A 20,648-nucleotide genomic window follows, 5' to 3' on the forward strand; every position below is an offset into this window, starting at 1 on the left:
TCACCATATATATGTGCCCCTTTACCCTTTCACCTTCCCCCCATCCCTTTCCCCTCTGGTAACCACCAATCTGTTGTTCTTATCTGCGTGTTTATCTTCCATGTATGGGTGAAATCATAAGATATTGGTATTTGTCTTTGTCTGACTTATTTTGCTTAGCATAATACCCTCAAGGTGCATCCATGTTGTCACAAATGGCACTATTTTATCTTTTCTTATGGCTGAGAAGTATTGCACTGTGTATATACACCACATCTTCTGTATCCGTTCATCCATTGATGAGCACTTGGGTTGTTTCCACATCTTGGCTATTGTGAATAATGCTGTGATGAACACAGGGATGCATAAATCTTTTTGAGTTAGTGATTTCATACTCTTTGGATAAATACCCAGTAGTGGGATAGCTGGGTCGTATTGTATTTCTATTTTTAATTTTTTGAGAAATCTCCATACTGTTTCCCATAGTGGCTGCACCAGTTTGCATTCCCACTAGGAGTGTATGAGGGTTCCTTTTTTTCCACATCCTCTGCAACACTTGTTGTTTCTTGCCTTGTTAATTATACCCATTCTGACGTTTGTGATCTCTTTGTAGTTTTGATTTGCATTTCCCTAATAATTAGTCATGTTGAATGTCTCTTCGTGTGCTTGTTGACCATCTGTATATCTTCTTAGGAAAAATGTCTGTTCATATCTTCTGCCCTTTTTTTTTTGGTAAGGAAGATTAGCCCTGAGCTAACATCTGTTGCCAGTCTTCCTCCTCTTCTGCTTGAGGAAAATTAGCCCTGAGCTAATATCTGTGCCAGTCTTCCTCTATTTTGTATGTGGGTCACTCAGCATGGCAGTCCGAACCCTCGGCCTCTGAAGCAGAGCGTGCCACTCTTAACCACCCGGACCCCTCTGCCCATTTTTTCATTGGGTTATTTGTTGCTTTGCTGTCAAGTTGTATGAGTTCTTTATGTATTTTGGAAATTAACCCCTTGGATTTATGATTTGCAAATATTGTCTCCTAATTGGTGGGTTGTCTTTTCGTTTTGTTCATGGTTTCCTTTGCCTTGCAGAAGCTTTTTAGTCTGATGTAGCCCCATTTGTTTATGTTTTGTTTCTCTTGCCTCAGTAAACATGGTATTTGAAAAGATACTGCTAAGACCGATGTCAAAGAGTGTACTGCCTATATTTTCTCCTAGGAGTTTTATGGTTTTAGATCATACATTCAAGTGTTTAATCCATTTTGAGTTAACTTTTGTGTGTGGTGTGAGATAATGGTCTACTTTCATTCTTTTGCACATGGCTGTCCAGTTTTCCCAACATCATTTATTGGGTAGACTTCCCTTTCTCCGTTGTATGTTCTTGGCTCCTTTGTCAAAGATTACCTGTCCATAGATGTGTGGTTTTATTTCTGGGCTCTCAATTCTGTTCCATTGATCTGTTCCATGCTCCGCCCCCCCCCCATTCAGGGGAAGATTCACCCTAAGCTGACATCCATTGCCAATATTCCTCCTTTTCTCTCCCTCCCCCTGCCCCACAAAGCGCCAGTACATAGTTGTATATAGTTGTAAGTCCTTCTGGTTATTTATTTATTTTTTTTTTCTGTGAAGAAGATCAGCCCTGAGCTAACATCCGTGCCCATCTTCCTCCACTTTATGTGGGACGCCACCACAGCATGGCCTGACAAGCGGTGCGTTGGTGCGCGCCTGGGATCCAAACCCGGGCCGCCAGCAGCAGAGCACGCGCACTTAACTGCTATACCACAGGTCCGGCCCCCACTTCTGGTTCTTTTATGTGAGCCGCCACCACAGCATGGCTACTGACAGAGGAGCAGTGTGATTCCACACCCAGGAACCGAACGCAGGCTGCCGAAGCAGAGCACAGCGAACTTTAACTGCTAGGCCATCAAGCCTGGCTCACCAGATTTCTTTTTTTTCCTCAGAATTGCTTTGGTTATTTGGGGTCTTTTGTTGTTCCATATAAATTTTAGGATTCTTTGTTCTATTTCCATGAAGAATGTCGTTGGGATTCTGATTGGAATTACATTGACTCTGTAGATTGCTTTAGGTAATATGGACATTTTAACTATGTTTATTCTTCCAAACCGTGAGCATGGAATATCTTTCCATTTTTTTATGTCTCTTTCGATTTCTTTCAATCATGACTTTTGGTTTTCAGTGTATAGGTCTTTCACCTCCTTGGTTGAATTTATTCCTAGGTATTTTATTCTTTTTGTTGCAATTGTAAATAGGATTGTGTCCTTGATTTCTCTTTCTGCTGGTTCATTATTAGTGTGTAGAAATGCTACTGATTTTTATATGTTTATTTTGTAGCTTACAACTTTACTACGTTCACTGATTATTTCTAATAGTTTTTTGGTGAATTCTTTAGGGTTTTCTATGTATAGAATCATGTCATCCACAAATACTTACAGTTTTACTTCTTCCTTTCCAATTTGGATCCCTTTTAGTTTTTTTTTCTTGCCTAGTTGTTCTGGCTAAAACTTCCAGTGCTATGTTGAATGAGAGTAGTGAGTGTGGGCATCCTTGTCTTGTTTCTGTTCTCAGAGGAATAGCTTTCAGTTTTTCACCATTGAATATGATGTTATCTGTGGGTTTGTCATATATGGCCTTTATTATGTTGAGGCACTTTCCTTCTATACCCATTTTATTGAGAGTTTTTATTATAAATGGATGTTGGATCTTGTCAGATGCTTTCTCTGTATCTATTGAGATGGTCATGTGATTTTTATTCTTCATTTTCTTCATGTGATGTATCACGTTGATTGATTTGTAGATGTTGAACCATCCGTGCATCCCTAGAATAAATCCCATATGATTGTGGTGTATGATCCTTTTAATGTATTGTTGTATTTGATTTGCTGATATTTTGTTGAGGATTTTTGCATCTATGTTCATCAGTGATATTGGCCTGTAATTTCCGTTTTTTCTCTTGTCCTTCTCTGGTTTTGGTATCAGGGTAATGTTGGCCTCATATAATGAGTTAGGAAGCGTCCTGTTCTCTTCAATTTTTTGGAAGAGTTTGAGAACAATAGGTATTAAATCTTCTTTGAATGTTTGGTAGAATTCAGCCGAGAAACCATCTGGTTCTGGACTTTTGTTTTTTGGGAGGTTTTTGATTAATGTTTCAATCTCTTGTGATTGGTCAATTCAGATTCTCTATTTCTTCTTGATTCTTTTTTGGGAGGTTGTATGATTCTAAGAATTTATCCATTTCTTCTAGGTTATCCAGTTTGGTAGCATATATAGCTTTTCATAGTATTTTCTTTTAATCTTTTGTATTTCTGTGGTGTCCGTTGTAATTTCTTCTCTTTCATTTTTAATTTTATTTTTTGACTCTTCTCTCTTTTTTTCTTACTGAGTCTGGCTAATGGTTTGTCAATTTTGTCTGTTTTGTCAGAGAACCAGCTTTTGGTTTCATTGATTTTTTTTTTTATTGTTTTTTTAGTCTCCATTTCATATATTTCTGCTCTGATTTTTATTATTTCTTTCCTTCTACTGACTTTGAGCTTTGTTTGTTCTTCTTTTTCTAATTCTTATAGGTATAGTGTAAGATTGTTTATTTGAGATTTTTCATGTTTATGGAGATAGGTGTGTATTGTTATAAACTTCCCTCTTAGTGCCACTTTTGCTGCATCCCATGAGTTTTGGTATGTTGTGTTTTCATTTTCATTTGTCTCCAGGTATTTTTTGATTTCTCTTTTGATATCTTCATTGAGCCAATAGTTGTTCAGTAGCACGTTGTTTAGTCTCCACATATTGGTGACTTTTCCAGCTTTTTTCTTATAGTTGATTTCTAGTTTCATACTATTGTGGTTGGAAAAGATGCTTGATGTGATTTCAGTCTTCTTAAATTTATTGAGGCTTGCTTTGTTTCCCAACATATGGTCTGTCTTTGAGAATGTTCCATGTGCACTTGAGAAGAATGTCTATTCTCTGGTTTGGGATGGAATGTTCTATATATATCTATTAAGTCCATCTGATGTAATGTTTCATTTAAGTCCACTGTTTCCTTGTTGACTTTTTGTCTGAATGGTCTATCCATCGACACGAGTGGGGTGTTGAGGTCTCCTACTATTATTGTGTTGCTGTCAATTTCTCCCTTTAGGTCTGTTAATAGTTGTTTTATATACTTGGGTGCTCCTGTGTTAGGTGCATATATATTAATGTGTTACGTCTTCTCAGTGAAATGTTTCTTTTATCGTTGTATAATGCCCATCTTTGTTTCTTATTATCTTTTTTATCTTGAAGTCTGATTTGTCTGAGATAAGTATGGCTACACCCGCTTTCTTTTGCTTGCCATTTGCTTGGAGTATCATCTTGCATCCCTTCACTCTGATTCTTTGTTTGTCTTTAGAGCTGAGATGTGTTTCTTGGAGGCAGCCTATTGTTGAGTCTTGTTTTTTAATCTATCCAGTCACTCTGTTTCTTTGATTGGTGAATTCAATCCATTTACATTTAGAGTGATTATTGACATATGAGGGCTTAATACTGCCATTTTGTATTTTGTTTTTGGATGCTCTATATTTCCATTGGTTTTTGTTCCTTGTATTTGTGTCTGCCATTTCAATTTGGTGGTTTTCTGTGATGTTTTTCTCAGTTTTCTCTTTATTTATGATTTATGACTCTGCTCTAATTTTTTGTTTTACCATGAGGTTTGTGTATAAGATCTCATAGATGAAATAGTCCTTTTTCTGATAGCCTCTTATCTTCATTAGTCTATACAGGTTCTGTCCTTTTCCTCTTTCTCTTCTATGTTGTTGTCGCAAATTATTCTTTTTTTGTGTTGTGAGTTTGTCGCTAAATTGAAGTGGTTATAGTTACTTTTGCTGTTTTCTTTCCCTTTATCCTTTATAATTGTTTACTAACCGATTCTGATATAGAGCTGCAATTTTCTAATTCTGTCCGTTTTTTTATCTCGTTGCTTAGAGCTTGTAAACTTTTGCCTTTTTGTTTCAGGTAGGAGGGCTCCCTTCATCATTTCTTGTAAGGGAGGTCTAGTGGCGATTAACTCCCTCAGCTTTTGTCTGGGAAAGCTTTTATTTCTCCGTCATATCTGAAGGATCATTTCACAGGATAGAGTACTCTTGGCTGATAGTTTTTGTCTTTCAGTACTTTGAATATATCATTCCACTCTCTCCTAGCCTGTAGGGTTTCTGCTGAGAAATCTGCTGAAAGCCTGATGGGGTTTCTTTGTAGGTTATTTTCTTCTCTCTTGCTGCGCTTAATATTTTTTCTTTGTCACTGAGTTTTGACAGGTTTCTTTTTGGCTGAGGAAGATTTGCCCTGAGCTAACATCTGTTGCCAATCTTCTTCTTTTTGCTGAGGAAGATTTGCCCTGAACTAACATCTGTGCCAGTCTTCCTCTATTTTATATATGGGTTGCCACCACAGCATGGCTGCCGACAAGTGACATAGGTCCGCGCCTGGGAACCAAACCTGGGCCACCGAAGTGGAGTCGCTGAGCTTAACCACTAGGCCACGGGCCCAGCCCCTGACAGTTTTGATGTTATATGCCTTGGAGGTCTTTTTGCATTGAGGCAATTAGGAGTTCTATTAGCTTCATGTACTTGCATGTCCAGTTCCTTCTCCACGTTTGGGAAGTTTTCTGCTATAATTTCTTTGAATAAGCTCTCTGCTCTTTTCTCCCTCTTTTCTCATGCTGGGATACCTATAATCCTTATGTTACTTTTCCTAATTGAGTCAGATATTTCTCAAAGAATTTCTTCATTTTTAAAAAAAATCTTAGTTCTCTCTCTTCCACCTGAGTCATTACTAGGTTTCTATCTTCAAGCTCACCAATTCTCTTTTCCATTTGGTTTGCTCTATTTTTAAGGCTTTTTACATTATCTTTCATCTGATTGTGTTTTTCATGTGCAGGATTTCTGTTTGATTTTTCTTTTTAGAGTTTCAGTCTCTTTAGTAAAGTATTTTTTCTGTTCATTAATTTTATTCCTGAGCTCATTGAGCTGTCTTTTGAGTTTTCTTGTGACTCATTTAGTTTCTTTATGACAGCTATTTTGAATTCTCTATCAGTTTGATTGTAGTCTTCTGTGACTTCAAGTTTGGTTTCTGGAGAGTTGTTGTTGTCATTCTGTTATGCAGTATTACTGGAGTTCTTCATGGTGTTTGATGAGTTGATCCTCTGCCAGCACATTTGTGGTGGTAACCACCTTTTCTTATTTGGATACAGCTTTGGTTGTTTTGGTTCTGGGCCGCTTCTGGTTGTATTTGAGAGCCTGTACTCTCCACCCTCCACTGCCTCTGCCACAGGCGTCATCAATGCCCTCCTTGTGCTACCTTGTGCCTTTGAGGTTGCTGGTGTCTTGCTGCTTACGATGCCAGTGCAGTCTCAGGTGTCACCACTGGAGTCATCAGGCTGCAAGCACTTCTGCTGCTGCTGGGGTCGCCTGGGTCTTGTGTTCCCCCGCTGGCTCTCAGTGGGCTCTCCACAGGCTCGGGTGCTGCTGCCCTGTGCACCACTTGCACTGCTGCTCTCACATTGTGTGGAGGTACTGTTGGCACCGCTGCCAGGGGTGCTGGGGCCCTGAGGACTTTTATGCACCCCTGCTGCTGGTGGAGCTGCTGTTGGGGGTGCCACCACTGAGGGCTGGGTCACTTGTTGTGCTGTGGTTCCTGATGCCTCTGGTTGCGGGTTCCACCTGCCACCACTGGGAGGGCAGGCACTGTTTTTTCTGCTCCCACCGTGTCCACTCGCAGTTGTGTGGGACGGGGCACCCACCACCACCTCTGCTCACAGTCACACGAACCACTGCATGGGGATCCGAGCCCTGGATCACTGCCTCTGGGGCAAGGAGAGGGGGCTGCTCCCTAGTTCCACTGCCTCCTGGAGGACCAGTCCACCCACTTTCTGATGTATAGATACATGGATCTCTTATGCATCCTGTTGTGCCGTGTAGGGAATTGTCTGTTGGTCAGTGGATGTCCGATTGGTTGTAACTTAGAGGGGAGAGAAAGAGGGAACAACTTACTCAGCCGTGAAGCTGAGGTTAGATCTGTGTTGATCATTTTTTAAAATTGATTCATTTGGTCTCTTTGAATGTTATATATATTAGTCTTTTTTATGTCATGTGCTGCCTTTTTTTTTTTTCTTTAAAGTGTATCACTTGCCAGTTAACTTATAATTCCTCTCATTTTCCCCAACTCCATCTCCCAGTTTTGGTTAGTGTGCTTTGGGATTTTTTACCCATTCCATTATAATAGTTACTACTATAGCCAGCACTACAGTAAATTCCTAAGAAGAACTTTTCATGTCCTTTTGGGAAGAAGAGTAACAGTTATATTCAATATTGTGTCCATGATACTAACAGTTGTTTGGCATTTCTTCTATATTTGCATATACTATAAATGCTCATAGCTAACCTTTTCTAATTTTTTTTTTAATTTTTTTATTTTTTCATTTTTCCCCCAAAGCCCCTGTAGATAGTTGTATGTCATAGCTGCACATCCTTCTAGTTGCTGTACGTGGGACCCGGCCTCAGCATGGCCGGAGAAGCAGTGCGTTGGTGCGCGCCTGGGATCTGAACCCAGGCCACCAGTAGCGGAGTACGCGCACTTAACCGATAAGCCACGGGGCCGGCCCCGCTAACCTTTCCTTATAATGGTTTTCCCATGCCTGAGTCTTTATTTTGAGTAAGTATCAATTTTTTCCTGGTACATCATCATTTGTCAGTTTTCAGAATAAATTATAAGGATAAGATTTTCCAAATAGTTTTAATCAGTTAATGAAACCACAAGCATACCATTTAGAATTCACCTTCTCTTCTCCAGTCCAACAAGGAGCTAACGATTTCTTCTTAGTGACCTCCATCTGTTAGGTCAAGAATGTTTGACTTCAGGGCCGGCCCTGTGGCTTAGCGGTTAAGTGCGTGCGCTCCGCTACTGGCGGCCCGGGTTCGGATCCCGGGCGCGCACCGACGCACCGCTTCTCCAGCCATGCTGAGGCCATGTCCCACATACAGCAACTAGAAGAATATGCAACTATGACATACAACTACCTACTGAGGCTTTGGGGGGGGGGGAAAGGAGGAGGATTGGCAATAGATGTTAGCTCAGAGCCGGTCTTCCTCAGCAAAAAGAGGAGGATTAGCACGGATGTTAGCTCAGGGCTGATCTTCCTCACCAGAAAAAAAAAAAAAAGAATGTTTGACTTCAGGACACTGTTCTTTCCTCAACTTGAGGAATGCCAGTTACTGAATCCCCATTGTCTAATGTCTGTCTGTGTCATCAGAGTCTGAGCGTCATGATTTGTTTTCTGTGTTTTGCTCTTCTGTTAACTAGGAGGAGAATGGGCTTCAAGTGTTTCTTGAGTGGCCTCTACCCATTGGTTTATTTTTCTTCTGTGTCTATTTCGCAAAGCCTGTATGGTCAGAAAATCCTGGGTGGTTTTTTATCTCTACATCCTTCTCTCTTCCACTGATCTCACTGAAACCACTGGCAACTATTGGCAACTCTTTGGGCTTTTTGTGTGTGTGTGTGTGTGTGAGAAAGATCAGCCCTGAGCTAACATCTATTGCCAGTCCTCCTCCTTTTATTCCCCCAAAGCCCCAGTAGATAGTTGTATGTCATAGTTGCACATCCTGCTAGTTGCTGTATGTGGGACGCAGCCTCAGCATGGCCAGACAAGTGGTGTGTCGGTGCCCGCCCGGGATCCAAACCTGGGTCACCAGTAGGGGAGCGCACGCACTTAACCACTAAGCCACGGGGCTGGCCCCTTTCGGCTTTTATTGAGTTACTGTTGATCACATAGTGGGAAGGAAGGGCTCCTGGAGGAACCTGCTGTGTCGTTTTGGAGGAGCAGTGGAGTTTGAGGGTTTTCAGAATCTTGACTAGTCACCTCTCCGTCCTACTACATATTTGAATTGAGAGGGAAGAGGTTGGGCAACTTGAAAGAGAGGAGTTATGTGCTGGTTCTTGGAGCCTTTGATGTGACCATAATTATCTGCCTTTAGATGAAAACAGTTCTGTGTGTCTACTACAGATTGGGCCTATTTTCAGTTCTGCTGGCTTATTTGCAGTTTATACTCGCTGTTGAGCATTTCATTAGGTTCTGAGGAATTGAGATTGTGTAAACCTGCACATACTTTGCCATTTTTCCATGCACTTGTTACAGTTTACTCATTTTTGTTTTTGAGAGTTTAAAGTGAACAGCTAGTGAGTATTATAACTCCCAGCACAGGATTCCTGTCACTAGCACATTGCCAAACACATAAATATATGCATTAACACATATTTGCTCAATTAACTTTCTGTGAAAGAATTCAGTGGTTTCTGTGTCACAGGACTAGACTCCCAGGATACCCTTCTTTGCCAGCTCTTGTTATTGAGGAATATTTTCTTCTTTTTTTCTCCTATAAACCATTGGATAAAATCATAGTTTGTATATGAATTTTTAACGTGCATATTTATTTTTCACAGAAGGTACTGTAGATTAAGATACTTGATGTCTTTGGTCTGACTGCATTATTTTTTGTGATAGGCTTTTTATGTTTATATGATGTCAAAGACTGATTGGAATAGTTATAAATTCAGCGATAAGAAATACTGTAAATCTAGACTAGTAAGTTCCAAGCTCCTTGGGTTGAAATATTTTATTTATTTAACAAGTGTTACAGTGTTGTATGGTTCATCACCTAGAAAGTTAATTTCTAGGTATGGGAAATAAAATTTATACATAAGAAACAAGCTAAAACAAGTCTGACCATGTATTCTCAAGTACATGATTTTCTCTAAAAATTCTAAAAGCATTACATTTTTTAAAAATTAGAATGAATATAATTTACTTTTGAGGATTTTTCAGCTAAAACCTCATAATTAAAATGTGCAGCATAACAAAATCATGATTGGGGATTATTTAACTAAAAAATTGAATGGATTTTTTAGCTTTCACTAGGATATATCATTATAGCTTCTGCCTTAAAATTTAAGTGCCTAAAGGGAAAAACCATATTTGTGAAATTTAATCCTATATAACGTAATATAGGGCCACATGCAGATGTTGTTTAATGCTATTTGATGCAAATATTAGATTGGAACCTCCAGGACTTGAGGTTCAAGTAGATTTCAAAAACAAATATTCAAAATTCAATTCCTAGAGCTATTAGGTAGATTATTTGATGAATGCTGCTTTTTAGTAGAGAAGCAAGTTTAAAGACCAAACTGCTCATCTATTGAAAAATAATAATAAAATGAGACTTTAAAATATAAAATCTCAGTCTGATTTGTGAGCTGTAAATTACCAGTGTCTTTATGAACCAGTTAAACCTTTGAATTAGTATAATGTTGTTTATGGAAAGCAAATAAACTTAACTTTTTCTGTACCAACACATAATAAAGGTTGATTTCACATTGAATTACAGGTTCTCCTGGGTCACTGCTGAAGGTCTATCCTGAAAATTGTGTTTAAGTGAATTTTCTGTTAGAAGAAATTTGTAGCTACTGTTTATCAAGATGATTGTAACACCTTTGAAACATCCAGAAACTTGCTTGTCTTCAGAGACATCTTCTCCAAGGAGAAATATGCCCATGCATGCTATCTTTTTTGACAGTATTCCTTCGGGCACACTTACTCCTGTAAAAGATTTGGCAAAATATCAGAATGCCTCTTTAAAATCAAATGATCGCAAAAAGAATCAGTTTCTAGAAATGACAGTTTTTAATAATAAAAATATATTTCAATCTACCATGCTAGCAGAGGTTACCACCTCTAACAGTTCTCTTGATATCAGTGCTATAAAGCCCAAAAAGGATGGATTAAAAAATATAGCAAACTATGAATCACCAGGAAAAATATTTCAAAGAATGAAGGAAAAAGTACTGCGTGACAAGCAAGAACAAGCATCAAGAAACAATAGTTTGTTGGAGCCACCAAGAAGTGAAAGTAATAAAATCTTCCCTCCTACTGGAGCTCAGAAAAGAGTATTGCATCACACCTACCTCTGTGAAGAAAAGGAAAACAACAAATCGTTCCAGTCAGATAACAGTTCACTAACAGGTTAGTTTCATTATGTGTAGGTTAAAAAGCTATAATGTGTTAAGTATTTATAGTGTCTAGCACTGTTTTAGGTACTCAGGATATAGCAGTATATTGTGTATATAATTTCAGAGACCTTTTTTGGAGAGCCTCTGCATGGACTTTGGACTCTTGAATAAATGACCCAAATTCTGCAGCTTGTTGTGTTTGATCAGATTATCTACTTGTCTTTAGTGCATTGCCCTGCAGTTTCTAGTAGAATGAGTTAAAGAAATAGAAACTTATCCTTCTTTTACAACACATCATTGTAATAAAATCTTTATATTAAGATTTCTAAGGCCAAAGCAGCATACTTATTAAAGCATAATCACTACCAATTGTTTTCAAGTATAATATTTGAAATTAAACATAAAATAATTGTTTTCCTTCTCCGGTACAAATTTTAAGTCTATTATCCTCCTCTTTTTGTCTGAAAGAAACTCATTGGTATATTCAAGAAACAAAACTTGAATAATCTAGGATGTGAAGCAGAATAAAATGTAAGCAGCACTATTAGTCCCAATTTGTCTAGTTGGTAAGCCTACCAGATTTGTGCCTTTGAGAGAGATGTGCCTGCTAAAGAGATATCAAAGGGGTATAAATTATAGTTGAGTCTGCTATTAAGCCTCAACATTTTGATTTTAAAGTATAAGTTACAACTCTTCAACTTTTCTTTCACATTTTAGAAATTTACAGCAACCAGAAGCAGAATGAGAATCTTCAAGACTGGATGATACTTCATATATAATTTTAACATAAACATATCTGATTTGTGGCACTACCAGAATTTTATTCCAGATCTCTAGGCTTCTAAGTCCAGTAGTATACTTTTGTCTAGAGTTGGCAAGTTGTAACATGGAGAGGTTGTTTAAAAAATTCTCAGCATGTTATAGGTATAGAGGATGCAGTGAAGGCATGAGAAGATAATAAAGGGAAAAGCTTACGTGACTGTCATTTATTACAAAAGTAGGCTATATTGATCTGATCATTACTGACCCTAAGACTTTGTTTCAAGATTTTAAAAAATCATTTTTTTATTCTCAGTGACTAATACAACTCAACTTCTTCTTTCTTTAAAAAAAATCTCAACCTCATTCCAAGAAGTGCCTCTACAATCATCAAATAATATTTTCTGTCCAGTCAAGCAAAAGATTCGGTGTCAGCAGGAAAAGAAAGCACCTCTGCACAATTTAACTTATGGTAAAGTGCTTTTTGTTTTGTTTGTTTTTCAGTTTTTTATTTGAACATGTGGTTAAATGTTCTAGATAATTATTTTCCCTGTGTAGGCAATAATCATTGATTGTGAATAAAACATTGAATCATAAAAGCCAGAGGCACTTAGAGAAAGACTGGGCAGGATGGTGGAGCATTCCTACCCTGAAGACTTTTTTTTATATATATATATATAAACAGTTATAAATTGTCCTATTTCTCTCTTTTAATTTCATATGATCCTTCTATAAATTAGGTTTGGTTTTGTATTTTTTGCAGAGCTTCCAGATCTGAACCAAGAACATGAACATGTTTCATCTGCAGGAGTCTCCAACAAGGCATTAGCTGGAGCTAAGTTGGCTAAACAAATTCTTCACTCAAAGGAGAACACGGTTGCAACCACTAAGTCCAAAAAGGACACGTTTGTTTTAGAAGGCGTTGATTCTGCCTATGAAAAATCCCAAAATACTACTGATGAGACTCTTAATACTAACTGTGATCCTATTAAAAATGGCAGTCAGTTAATGGTTTCTGATAGTAAGGTGACAACAGAAGGGACTTCACAACAGGAAATTAAGGAAGGAAATGAGAAAAAAATGCCCAAAGAGACTGATCTTCCAGCTTCTGTGAATGATACATGTAAAATTGTGCTTGCAACTCCAAGATTTCATATAACAATACCTCGGAGATCAAAAAGAAATGCTTCAAAGCTTTCTCCTCCAAGTATACTTCAAACTATAACAAAAGGAGTTAAAAAAAATAAGGTAGGAACATTTTTAAGGCAGATGTATATTTCTGTTTTCATCCCCATTCTTCAAGAGCTTGAGCTCTTAGGCTCTCTCATTATTAACAGGAACTTCATTTTCGTGTTTTATTATTACTTAGTGTAGAGGCATTGTGACCTAGTGAAACAAGCAGTGCGTTGGAAGTAAGAAGACCCAGGTATTGAGTCCTACCTTGCTCTATTACTAGTTGTATAGCCTTCAACAGTTTACTTACACTCTTTGGGGATGAACACTGTGTTCATTCCTGTTCTTAATTTTTTTCCCCCTCATTCTTGGGGTACTATTAACAGCAATTAAAAGAGAGAGGAATTATAGCATCTGAAGACTTGAGAATTTTTCCTGTTGTTAAGTAATATAGAGTGATCAATAAAAGACTTTAGACCATCAAACTATGTTCTGTTAGGACAAACTGTCTGAAGGAAGTGGAATGGAAATACAAGTTCAGGAGAAAAGATATAACGTAAAATTTCCAATTGTTAAATGTTTGTTAATTTTTAAAAGGATGATGGTGGATATCAAATTTAGGTGGTATTAAATTTCATCTAAATTTTAAAGAGTGATGTAATGGTTATAGTTTTAAATTTCAGTGTATTCATTGGAAATTGCATTATTTGCAAATATTTAGACTTGTGATGAAAAGTTTTAGATGTGCTTTAAAAATGTATGAGATGGGTTGAGCAAAAGAGTTTGAAGACAACTGTTCTGAGACCCCCCAGTACTAATTCCATCATCTCTACAGTGCTGTTATCTCACCTACTACAAGAAGTCCAAGCCTCCAGCCTTCTATCTCTACAGTCCTGTAAATCCCCTGGTTCTGACCCAATCTCTCACTCATCTCCAACTCTGCACACATGCATCGTGCCCTGTTGAACTTGGGCTGTATCATCAGCAAAATGTTATCTTCTCAAGCTGCTGTGAACATTTCTTAACCTTGCTCTAACTAAAAGATGGCTTCTTCTCTTAAATGGTGGCACTTTTTTTCTCCCATATCTCATTCCGTTGGACCTAGAGATGATGTAATGGGAGTCTCTGTTGTTCCTTGTTACTGTTTCAGGCCATTTGTCCTTCCTTCTCTCTAAAGTCACCCCTTTTCCCTCCCCAGCTTCTTTGAAGCACATGCAATAAGAGTTTACCACTCCCTGTCCCCTCTTGTAGTTATCTGTGATACAACCTCCTAGTCATGACCTTGCATTCCTGTTGAAGTATCTGACACCTGTTACTTTTTCCTCTGCTGCTGTTTCTGTCATCCACTCTGGTGACACCAACATCCATATAGATTCATCCACCACCCTTGGATTCTTGATCTTCAGTGACCTTTCCCCTACCATTACCCTCTACCCTAGTCATACCTATACTGTGTCTTTGCCAGTACGTGCAGCAGATTCTCACTTGCAGGCATCCCACTCTCAGTACCAGCTCCTGTCTTTCCAGATCATTCCACCTCTAGTACTCTTCCCCCACCCCTCCATCAATACTCACCCCACTAAGACAACTTCAGTCCATCAACTCTCTCCTGTCCTCATTGCCCTCTTTACCTTATGTAGATTCCATGGTCTGTCATTATAACCATCCCTTGACTAAACTTGCAATTCTCTTTATTGCTTTTCCCTCTGTCCTCCTCTGGCAAAATTGTAAACCTAGTTAAATTATACTCTTCTTTTGCTACATACCTATGTACCTGAGAAGCAGAAGATGGCTGGAACAAAACACACAACCATGCTGACTAGTCTCATTTTAAATTTGGCAACAAACCTTAAGTGGACTGTCCCTGTTGCCCATCAGTCCTGCCACATTTCACTTGTCAATCTACTCTACTCTGACTTTCCGACAATACCTCACACTTTTTCTCTCTTAAAACCTCTAACCCTCCCCTCTCCTCCTCATTCTCAGTTCATTGAGAACCTCATGTTATCATCACCAAATCTACCAATCTGTTTGCTGCTCTATCCACATATTTTGCTTTCCCTTCTGTTAAAATGGATGAACAATTTGTGCTCCTTTTCAAGGCCAATTCATTTCCCTTTACCACCTAAAGCATTTTGTCCCTTTAATTATCCCCTCAATTATTTCTTCTTTTCTGGATCATTTCCATTAGCATATAAACATGCTGAAACATGGCTTGCATTTAAAAAAATGGAAAGAAAAAGCGCACTTTCCTTTTACTCCCTGTCCCACTCCAGCTACCACTCACTTTTTGTTTCCCTTTACAGCAAAACACCTTGAAAGAGGTATATGTATTCATGGTTTTTATTTCTTCTCTTCTCATTCTGTCTTGAACATGTTCCTCTTTGGACTTTCACATTCACTACTCCATGATAATTGTGTCACCAGTGATCTCCATGTCACCAAACCCAATGATTGTTCTTATTCTTTATTATTCTGTCTCTCACGAGTGTTTAACACAGTGAATCAAAACGTCCTTCTCAACGCATTGTATTGCTTTTTCTTTTGGATTCCAGGATATCTCTCTCCTGATTTTCTCCAACCTCACTGGCCAGCCTTCTCATTCCCCTTTGCTACTTCCTCTTGCTGTCACAGCCTGTGAATGTTGGAATGTCCCAGAATCAGTCCTAGAAACTGATTCTCTACCACCTACACATGCTCTCTAGACTATATCATCCAGCTATAGCTTTAAATTCCATTTCTCTGCTGATAGCTCCAAAAATATATCTCCAGCCCAGAACATTCTTGTAAATCCCACACTCACACGTGCAGTTATGTATATGACTTCTCTTGATATCTAATAGACATCTCAAATTTAACATGTCCAAAACTAAACTCTTGACTTCTTCCCCATAAACCGTCTCCTCCATTGTGTCCCATATCAGTACACAGTAATACCATTCCCCCAGATACTTATGTAAAAAATTTTAGATTCATTTTAGACTCTTTTTCTCTTATACTCCACATCCAAACCGTGAAGGAATCCTGTTGGCTCTGCTGTCCTCACTACTGCTGTTCTCACTACTCAACCACTACCTCCTAGTCCAGGGCACCGTAATCTCTAGGATTGCTACAATACCCTAATGTTCTCCCTGCTTCCACTATTGCCTCTACTTTAGTATTTTTCCAGACAGAAGCCAGAATCTTAATATAGTCCAGTTTCTACCCAGCAGCCCCTTAAAATATTAAATCATGTCACTCTTCTGCTCAAAATCCTCCAGTAACTTATCTCAGGAGAAAACACTAAGCCTTTATCATCGTTTATGGGACTCTACATAATTAAACCCTGGAGATATCTAACCTCATCTTTTATTCTCTCTTGCTTACTCCTTTCAAGCTATTGTGCCCTCCACGCCACCTAACTTAGGGCCTTTGCACCTGTGCCCTCTGCCTGGAGGGATCCACTCCCAGATGTCCATATAGCTCATCCCTCACCTCGTTCAGTTCTGTGTTCCAAGATCTCCACTGAGTATCCTATCTAAAAAAGCACCTCCAGTTATCTAATGCCTTGTCCTTATTTCTAGTAGTAAATATCACAACCTGACACTTTATTATTTTTTTGGATATTACCACCACCGCTCTCCTTGCTTCCACCCTCTCAACACACACAAGAATGTTTGCTCTAAGAGGCCAGCTGTTTTGTTTTGTGTTTTGTTTCTCGCTGAATCCCTACTGCCTAGAACAGTGCCTGGCACATAGTAGAGCTCAACAAATATTTACTGAATGACTATGAATAACATTTTGATATTTTGTATAAGCAATATGGTATAGAATTATAGAGCCAGAATTCCAAGATTTGTAACCCTATGGCACTAACTAGCTGTGTGTGATGTGGGCAAGGTATTTAACTAGACGTCACAGAGTTTCCTTATCTTTAAAAGGAAGGTAATGATACCTGCCTCCTAGTGTTATGAGGATAACATGAGTCAGTGCATCTAAGGTGCTTGGAACTCTGCCTAGTGTTAGCTTTTATTTTTAATGCTATCTCCATCTGACTGATTCTTTGATATATCTCAGGTAGCTCCAAATGTGGAAGTAGAAAAAAAAAGGAATTTTATTGCCTCTTCCCCAAATCCTACCTATAATTTTTAAAAAGAACATAATTGAGGAAAAGGACAATAACTGAGAGTACCCTTCGATTTTAGCATCTTTTCCTGACTCAGCATAAAACTACCACTGGAGAATTTGTCTTGATATATAAATTTATAATTTTATATATAAAGTAAATAGCTACTCAAATTAGTTATTTTATGACTTCGCTGTATTTCTCATCAGAAATAGTTCATTGTTAAATTGTTATGCAATAGAAACGATAATGTCTTAGCACAGATGTTCACAGAAGTTTTCCTTTGTGATAGGATTTCGCTTGTCCTAAAATGAGTTTTCTGAGCTGTCAAGATGTTTGCTTTGGAATAGAATGCTGTTAAATATAAATAACTAGCAATCACCTTTATAGTTTATAGAAAATGGAATGCCACTCCAAATTTACTTTGCAAAAAAAAGAAAGCTCCAATTTGTTAGGAGTAAGAGTGATGGTGAAATGTATGCTACGCAGCTGACTCTTTCTTCCTCCCACGTTATCGGGTCTTTTATGGGACTTGGTACTTCGATGGATACCTTAGGATTTTAGATGATTTTTTTCCGCAGTGGTTGGGGATATTTGCTATAAGAATATTTAAAGTATAGTTGATTCTGGATTGTAGAACAAACGGTGCAGTACAGCCCCAGTTCAGTCTCTCCCTTCATCTTTTCTGTTTCGTTATATACAAGAGTTTTTACCTTACTGCTGTTTAAAATAGAATGTGATTCTTATATAGATGAGCACTAAGGAATCATTTGGGTTACTTACATGAGTTTTTTTTTTTTTAATGTATATTGATTTTGCAATGCTTATGCTACAAGTAATACAGGAAATATATACTTCATTTTATGCTTGATTAGGTAATCCAGCTACAGGAATGGATGATTAAAATCATCAACGATAACACTGCTATATGTGTAGAAGGAAAACTGATGTAAGTATAACATTTCACTGTTCTTTTAATAAAATGTATAATAAAATAAGGTACTGTGTGTAAGAGCTTAAAAGGAGATGAATGAGAAATACCATCTTCCTACAAAACAAAGACTTTCTAACAAGGTTACAAACTGAAGGCAAAAAAGTACAATAACTATGCAGATCGTGGCTGTGTTGATTGTAACCAGCTTTCTTGTTTTTGCCTGTTAACTCAAGTTATTTTTAAAATAGTAATAGCTCAAATTTGTATACACGGTGCTTTATTCCTTTCAGAACTTCTAATAAGTGGACTGGTATTATCTGCTTAGTTATATGTGATTAGTTAATATTTACTACATGCATTTCAGTCCAGATTCTCACATCTAAGTTGGGACAACCAGATATAAATTACTGATCCAGAAAAGGAATCAAAATTTTTAAAAATTTTGCCATACAGCCACATATTAAGTAATCATTGGCACTTTCTGGTTCTCCCTAAAATGAAAGCATCATCAGGTGAGTGGGCTTTGCCTAATTCTGCTACTCTATTAGCACCATTTCCTATTCTGAAAAACCAATTTCTTAGTGTTAAAAAAATTTTGTAGTAATAGTTTGTAATAAAGCAATACAGGATATCACTGTTGAAGGTACTTACCAGGGAGTCTATAAATTGAGTATATAAAATCTATCCTGCCTGCTCAATTTCTGCCTGCCTCGTGCCCATTTCCTGAATGTCCAAGAGGCAGCGTGATTGCCTGCGTTGGAATCCCACTGCTGCTGCTCACTGGCTGTATGACTTGGGCAAGGAAACTGTCCTCTTTCAGTCTCAGTTTTTTTTTTTTTTTTGTGAGGAAGATTGGCTCTGAGCTAACATCTGCCAATCCTCCTCTTTTTGCTGAGGAAGACTGGCCCTGGGCTAACATCCGTGCCCGTCTTCCTCCACTTTATATGGGACGCTGCCACAGCATGGCCTGCCAAGCAGTGCGTTGGTGTGCGCCCAGGATCCGAACCGGCAAAGCCCTGGCCGCCGCAGCAGAGCGTGCGCACTTAACCGCTTGTGCCACCGGGCCGGCCTCCAGTCTGTTTTTTCATCTGCACGATAGTGATAATAATATTACCTGCCTTTTGGGTTATTTTGAGGATTAAATGAGTTAATATTTATAAGACTTGAGAACAGTGGTCTTAGAGTACTATTTAAATATTTGTTAAATAAAATAAAGCAAAAAGAACAGAAGTAATATTGTTTTAAAGTATAATGGATGAGTTTAATCTCATTTGACTAAAAGGAACTTAACTTTGTTACTTATTACACTTGTATTTAGTGTGTTTATTATTAGTTATCTGATGAATTGGAGAATGTTCAGCGTTTCTCTATTACCTCTTCATATTTTGTTCTTTCTATTTTATATTTATTCTTAGCTTCATTTAAGGAAATATGAAGAGTAGATTTGTGGGTCGTGATTTGATACTGCAGTTTGTTTTTTCCACACTGGAACCTCTTTTGGGTACTTTCCAAAGAGGAAGGTAAAAACATTTGTCTGTATGTAAGGGTGAAAGGCCACAAGATTCGATGGATCCAAACTACGTATCTGCATGACAGCGAACACAGTAGAGGCCCTGAGGAGAGGGACGGGGACATCATTCTTGGGAAGCTGAGCATCAGTTAAGATGGAGTTGCAAACATTGTCGGCACCAGATATTTAGAGAAGCCCCTGCTTCCTTGCTTAGGGGTATGGTTTGGCCACAGTACAGTTTTTTGGCACATACTCTGAGGATCACGTTAGCCAAGGAGTTGAGTTCTGCTGCAGTGTTTGGCCCTCAAATGTTTTATAATTAGATTAATAGTATTCTCAATGTACCTAGAATACAAATGTATTACTTTCTATTATAAATTTATATACTTTATATATGTACATTGTGACTACTGATAAAAAGTGAATATTTTGCCTTGGGTTTTTCTCCTAGAGACATCACTGACCTATATTGGCACAGTAACGCAATTGTAGAACGGATTAAACACAACAAACTCAGGACTTTATCAGGCAACATTTATATATTAAAAGGAATGATAGACCGGATTTCCATGAAAGAAGCAGGTAATGACTGTCATTACTAATTGACAAACTATTTTAGTAAGTGAAGCAATTAACCATATTTCTAACAGCAATATGCATAATTGACTTTTAATTAGGTGTTTTAAAATTATGAATCAAAATTAAAACAGAATTGACCATATTATATAAAACTATTATATGTGCTGATCATTTTTTTCTTATTTAATCACTCTTATTGCTGTTTAAATAAGTCCACTGACTTAAAAAAAATTCAAGTGAAATGTTCTTATTTGTAAGGAATTACTTTATAAGAATATAATTTAACTCTCTAGTTACTCTCTTTGAACCTGCCAGCACAACCCCAGTCCTGGTATAATCTAATTTTCTGCCTGTGCCCTTGCACGCTGCTAATGTAGCTGAAGAAGAACACACCTAAGCAGTCTACTTTAAACTTATAATTACCAGCAACAAGTGTGGTCCCTTAGTGCCACTTGGTATCCTACCATGTTCCCCTAATCCATTACCTCTCCTATCTTCCTTGATGACTATCATATTTTCACAAATTTCCAATACCTCTTCCTCCCTCTCTCAAGTGGGAGGGTGGAGAGAGGGGAGCACCTG

The 20,648-nt window shown here is 38.1% G+C and overlaps 1 protein-coding gene across 9 annotated transcripts in view; it reads left to right on the forward strand.

Moving 5' to 3' along the window:
* Nucleotides 1–20,648, forward strand: part of MIS18BP1 (MIS18 binding protein 1) — a 52,118-nt gene that overhangs the window by 2,087 nt on the left and 29,383 nt on the right. For 6 of the 9 annotated variants that reach the window (XR_015549586.1, XM_087422165.1, XM_087422141.1 and 3 more), the window contains exons 2-6: nt 10,385–11,019; nt 12,082–12,237; nt 12,529–13,013; nt 17,919–17,992; nt 19,939–20,069. Coding sequence is in view for 8 of the 9 variants with exons in the window: in XM_087422165.1 (XP_087278291.1) it covers nt 10,476–11,019; nt 12,082–12,237; nt 12,529–13,013; nt 17,919–17,992; nt 19,939–20,069 (1,390 nt within the window). In the remaining variant the exon portion in view is untranslated. Of the gene's footprint in view, nt 1–7,439; nt 7,659–10,384; nt 11,020–12,081; nt 12,238–12,528; nt 13,014–17,918; nt 17,993–19,938; nt 20,070–20,648 lie in introns of all 9 variants that reach the window. The other 3 variants (XM_087422148.1, XM_087422172.1, XM_087422177.1) reach the window with 3 other exon arrangements.

This window comes from Ceratotherium simum, chromosome 3, assembly GCF_057802395.1.
Source record: "Ceratotherium simum simum isolate JZ-2026a chromosome 3, ASM5780239v1, whole genome shotgun sequence".
Lineage (NCBI taxonomy): Eukaryota > Metazoa > Chordata > Mammalia > Perissodactyla > Rhinocerotidae > Ceratotherium > Ceratotherium simum.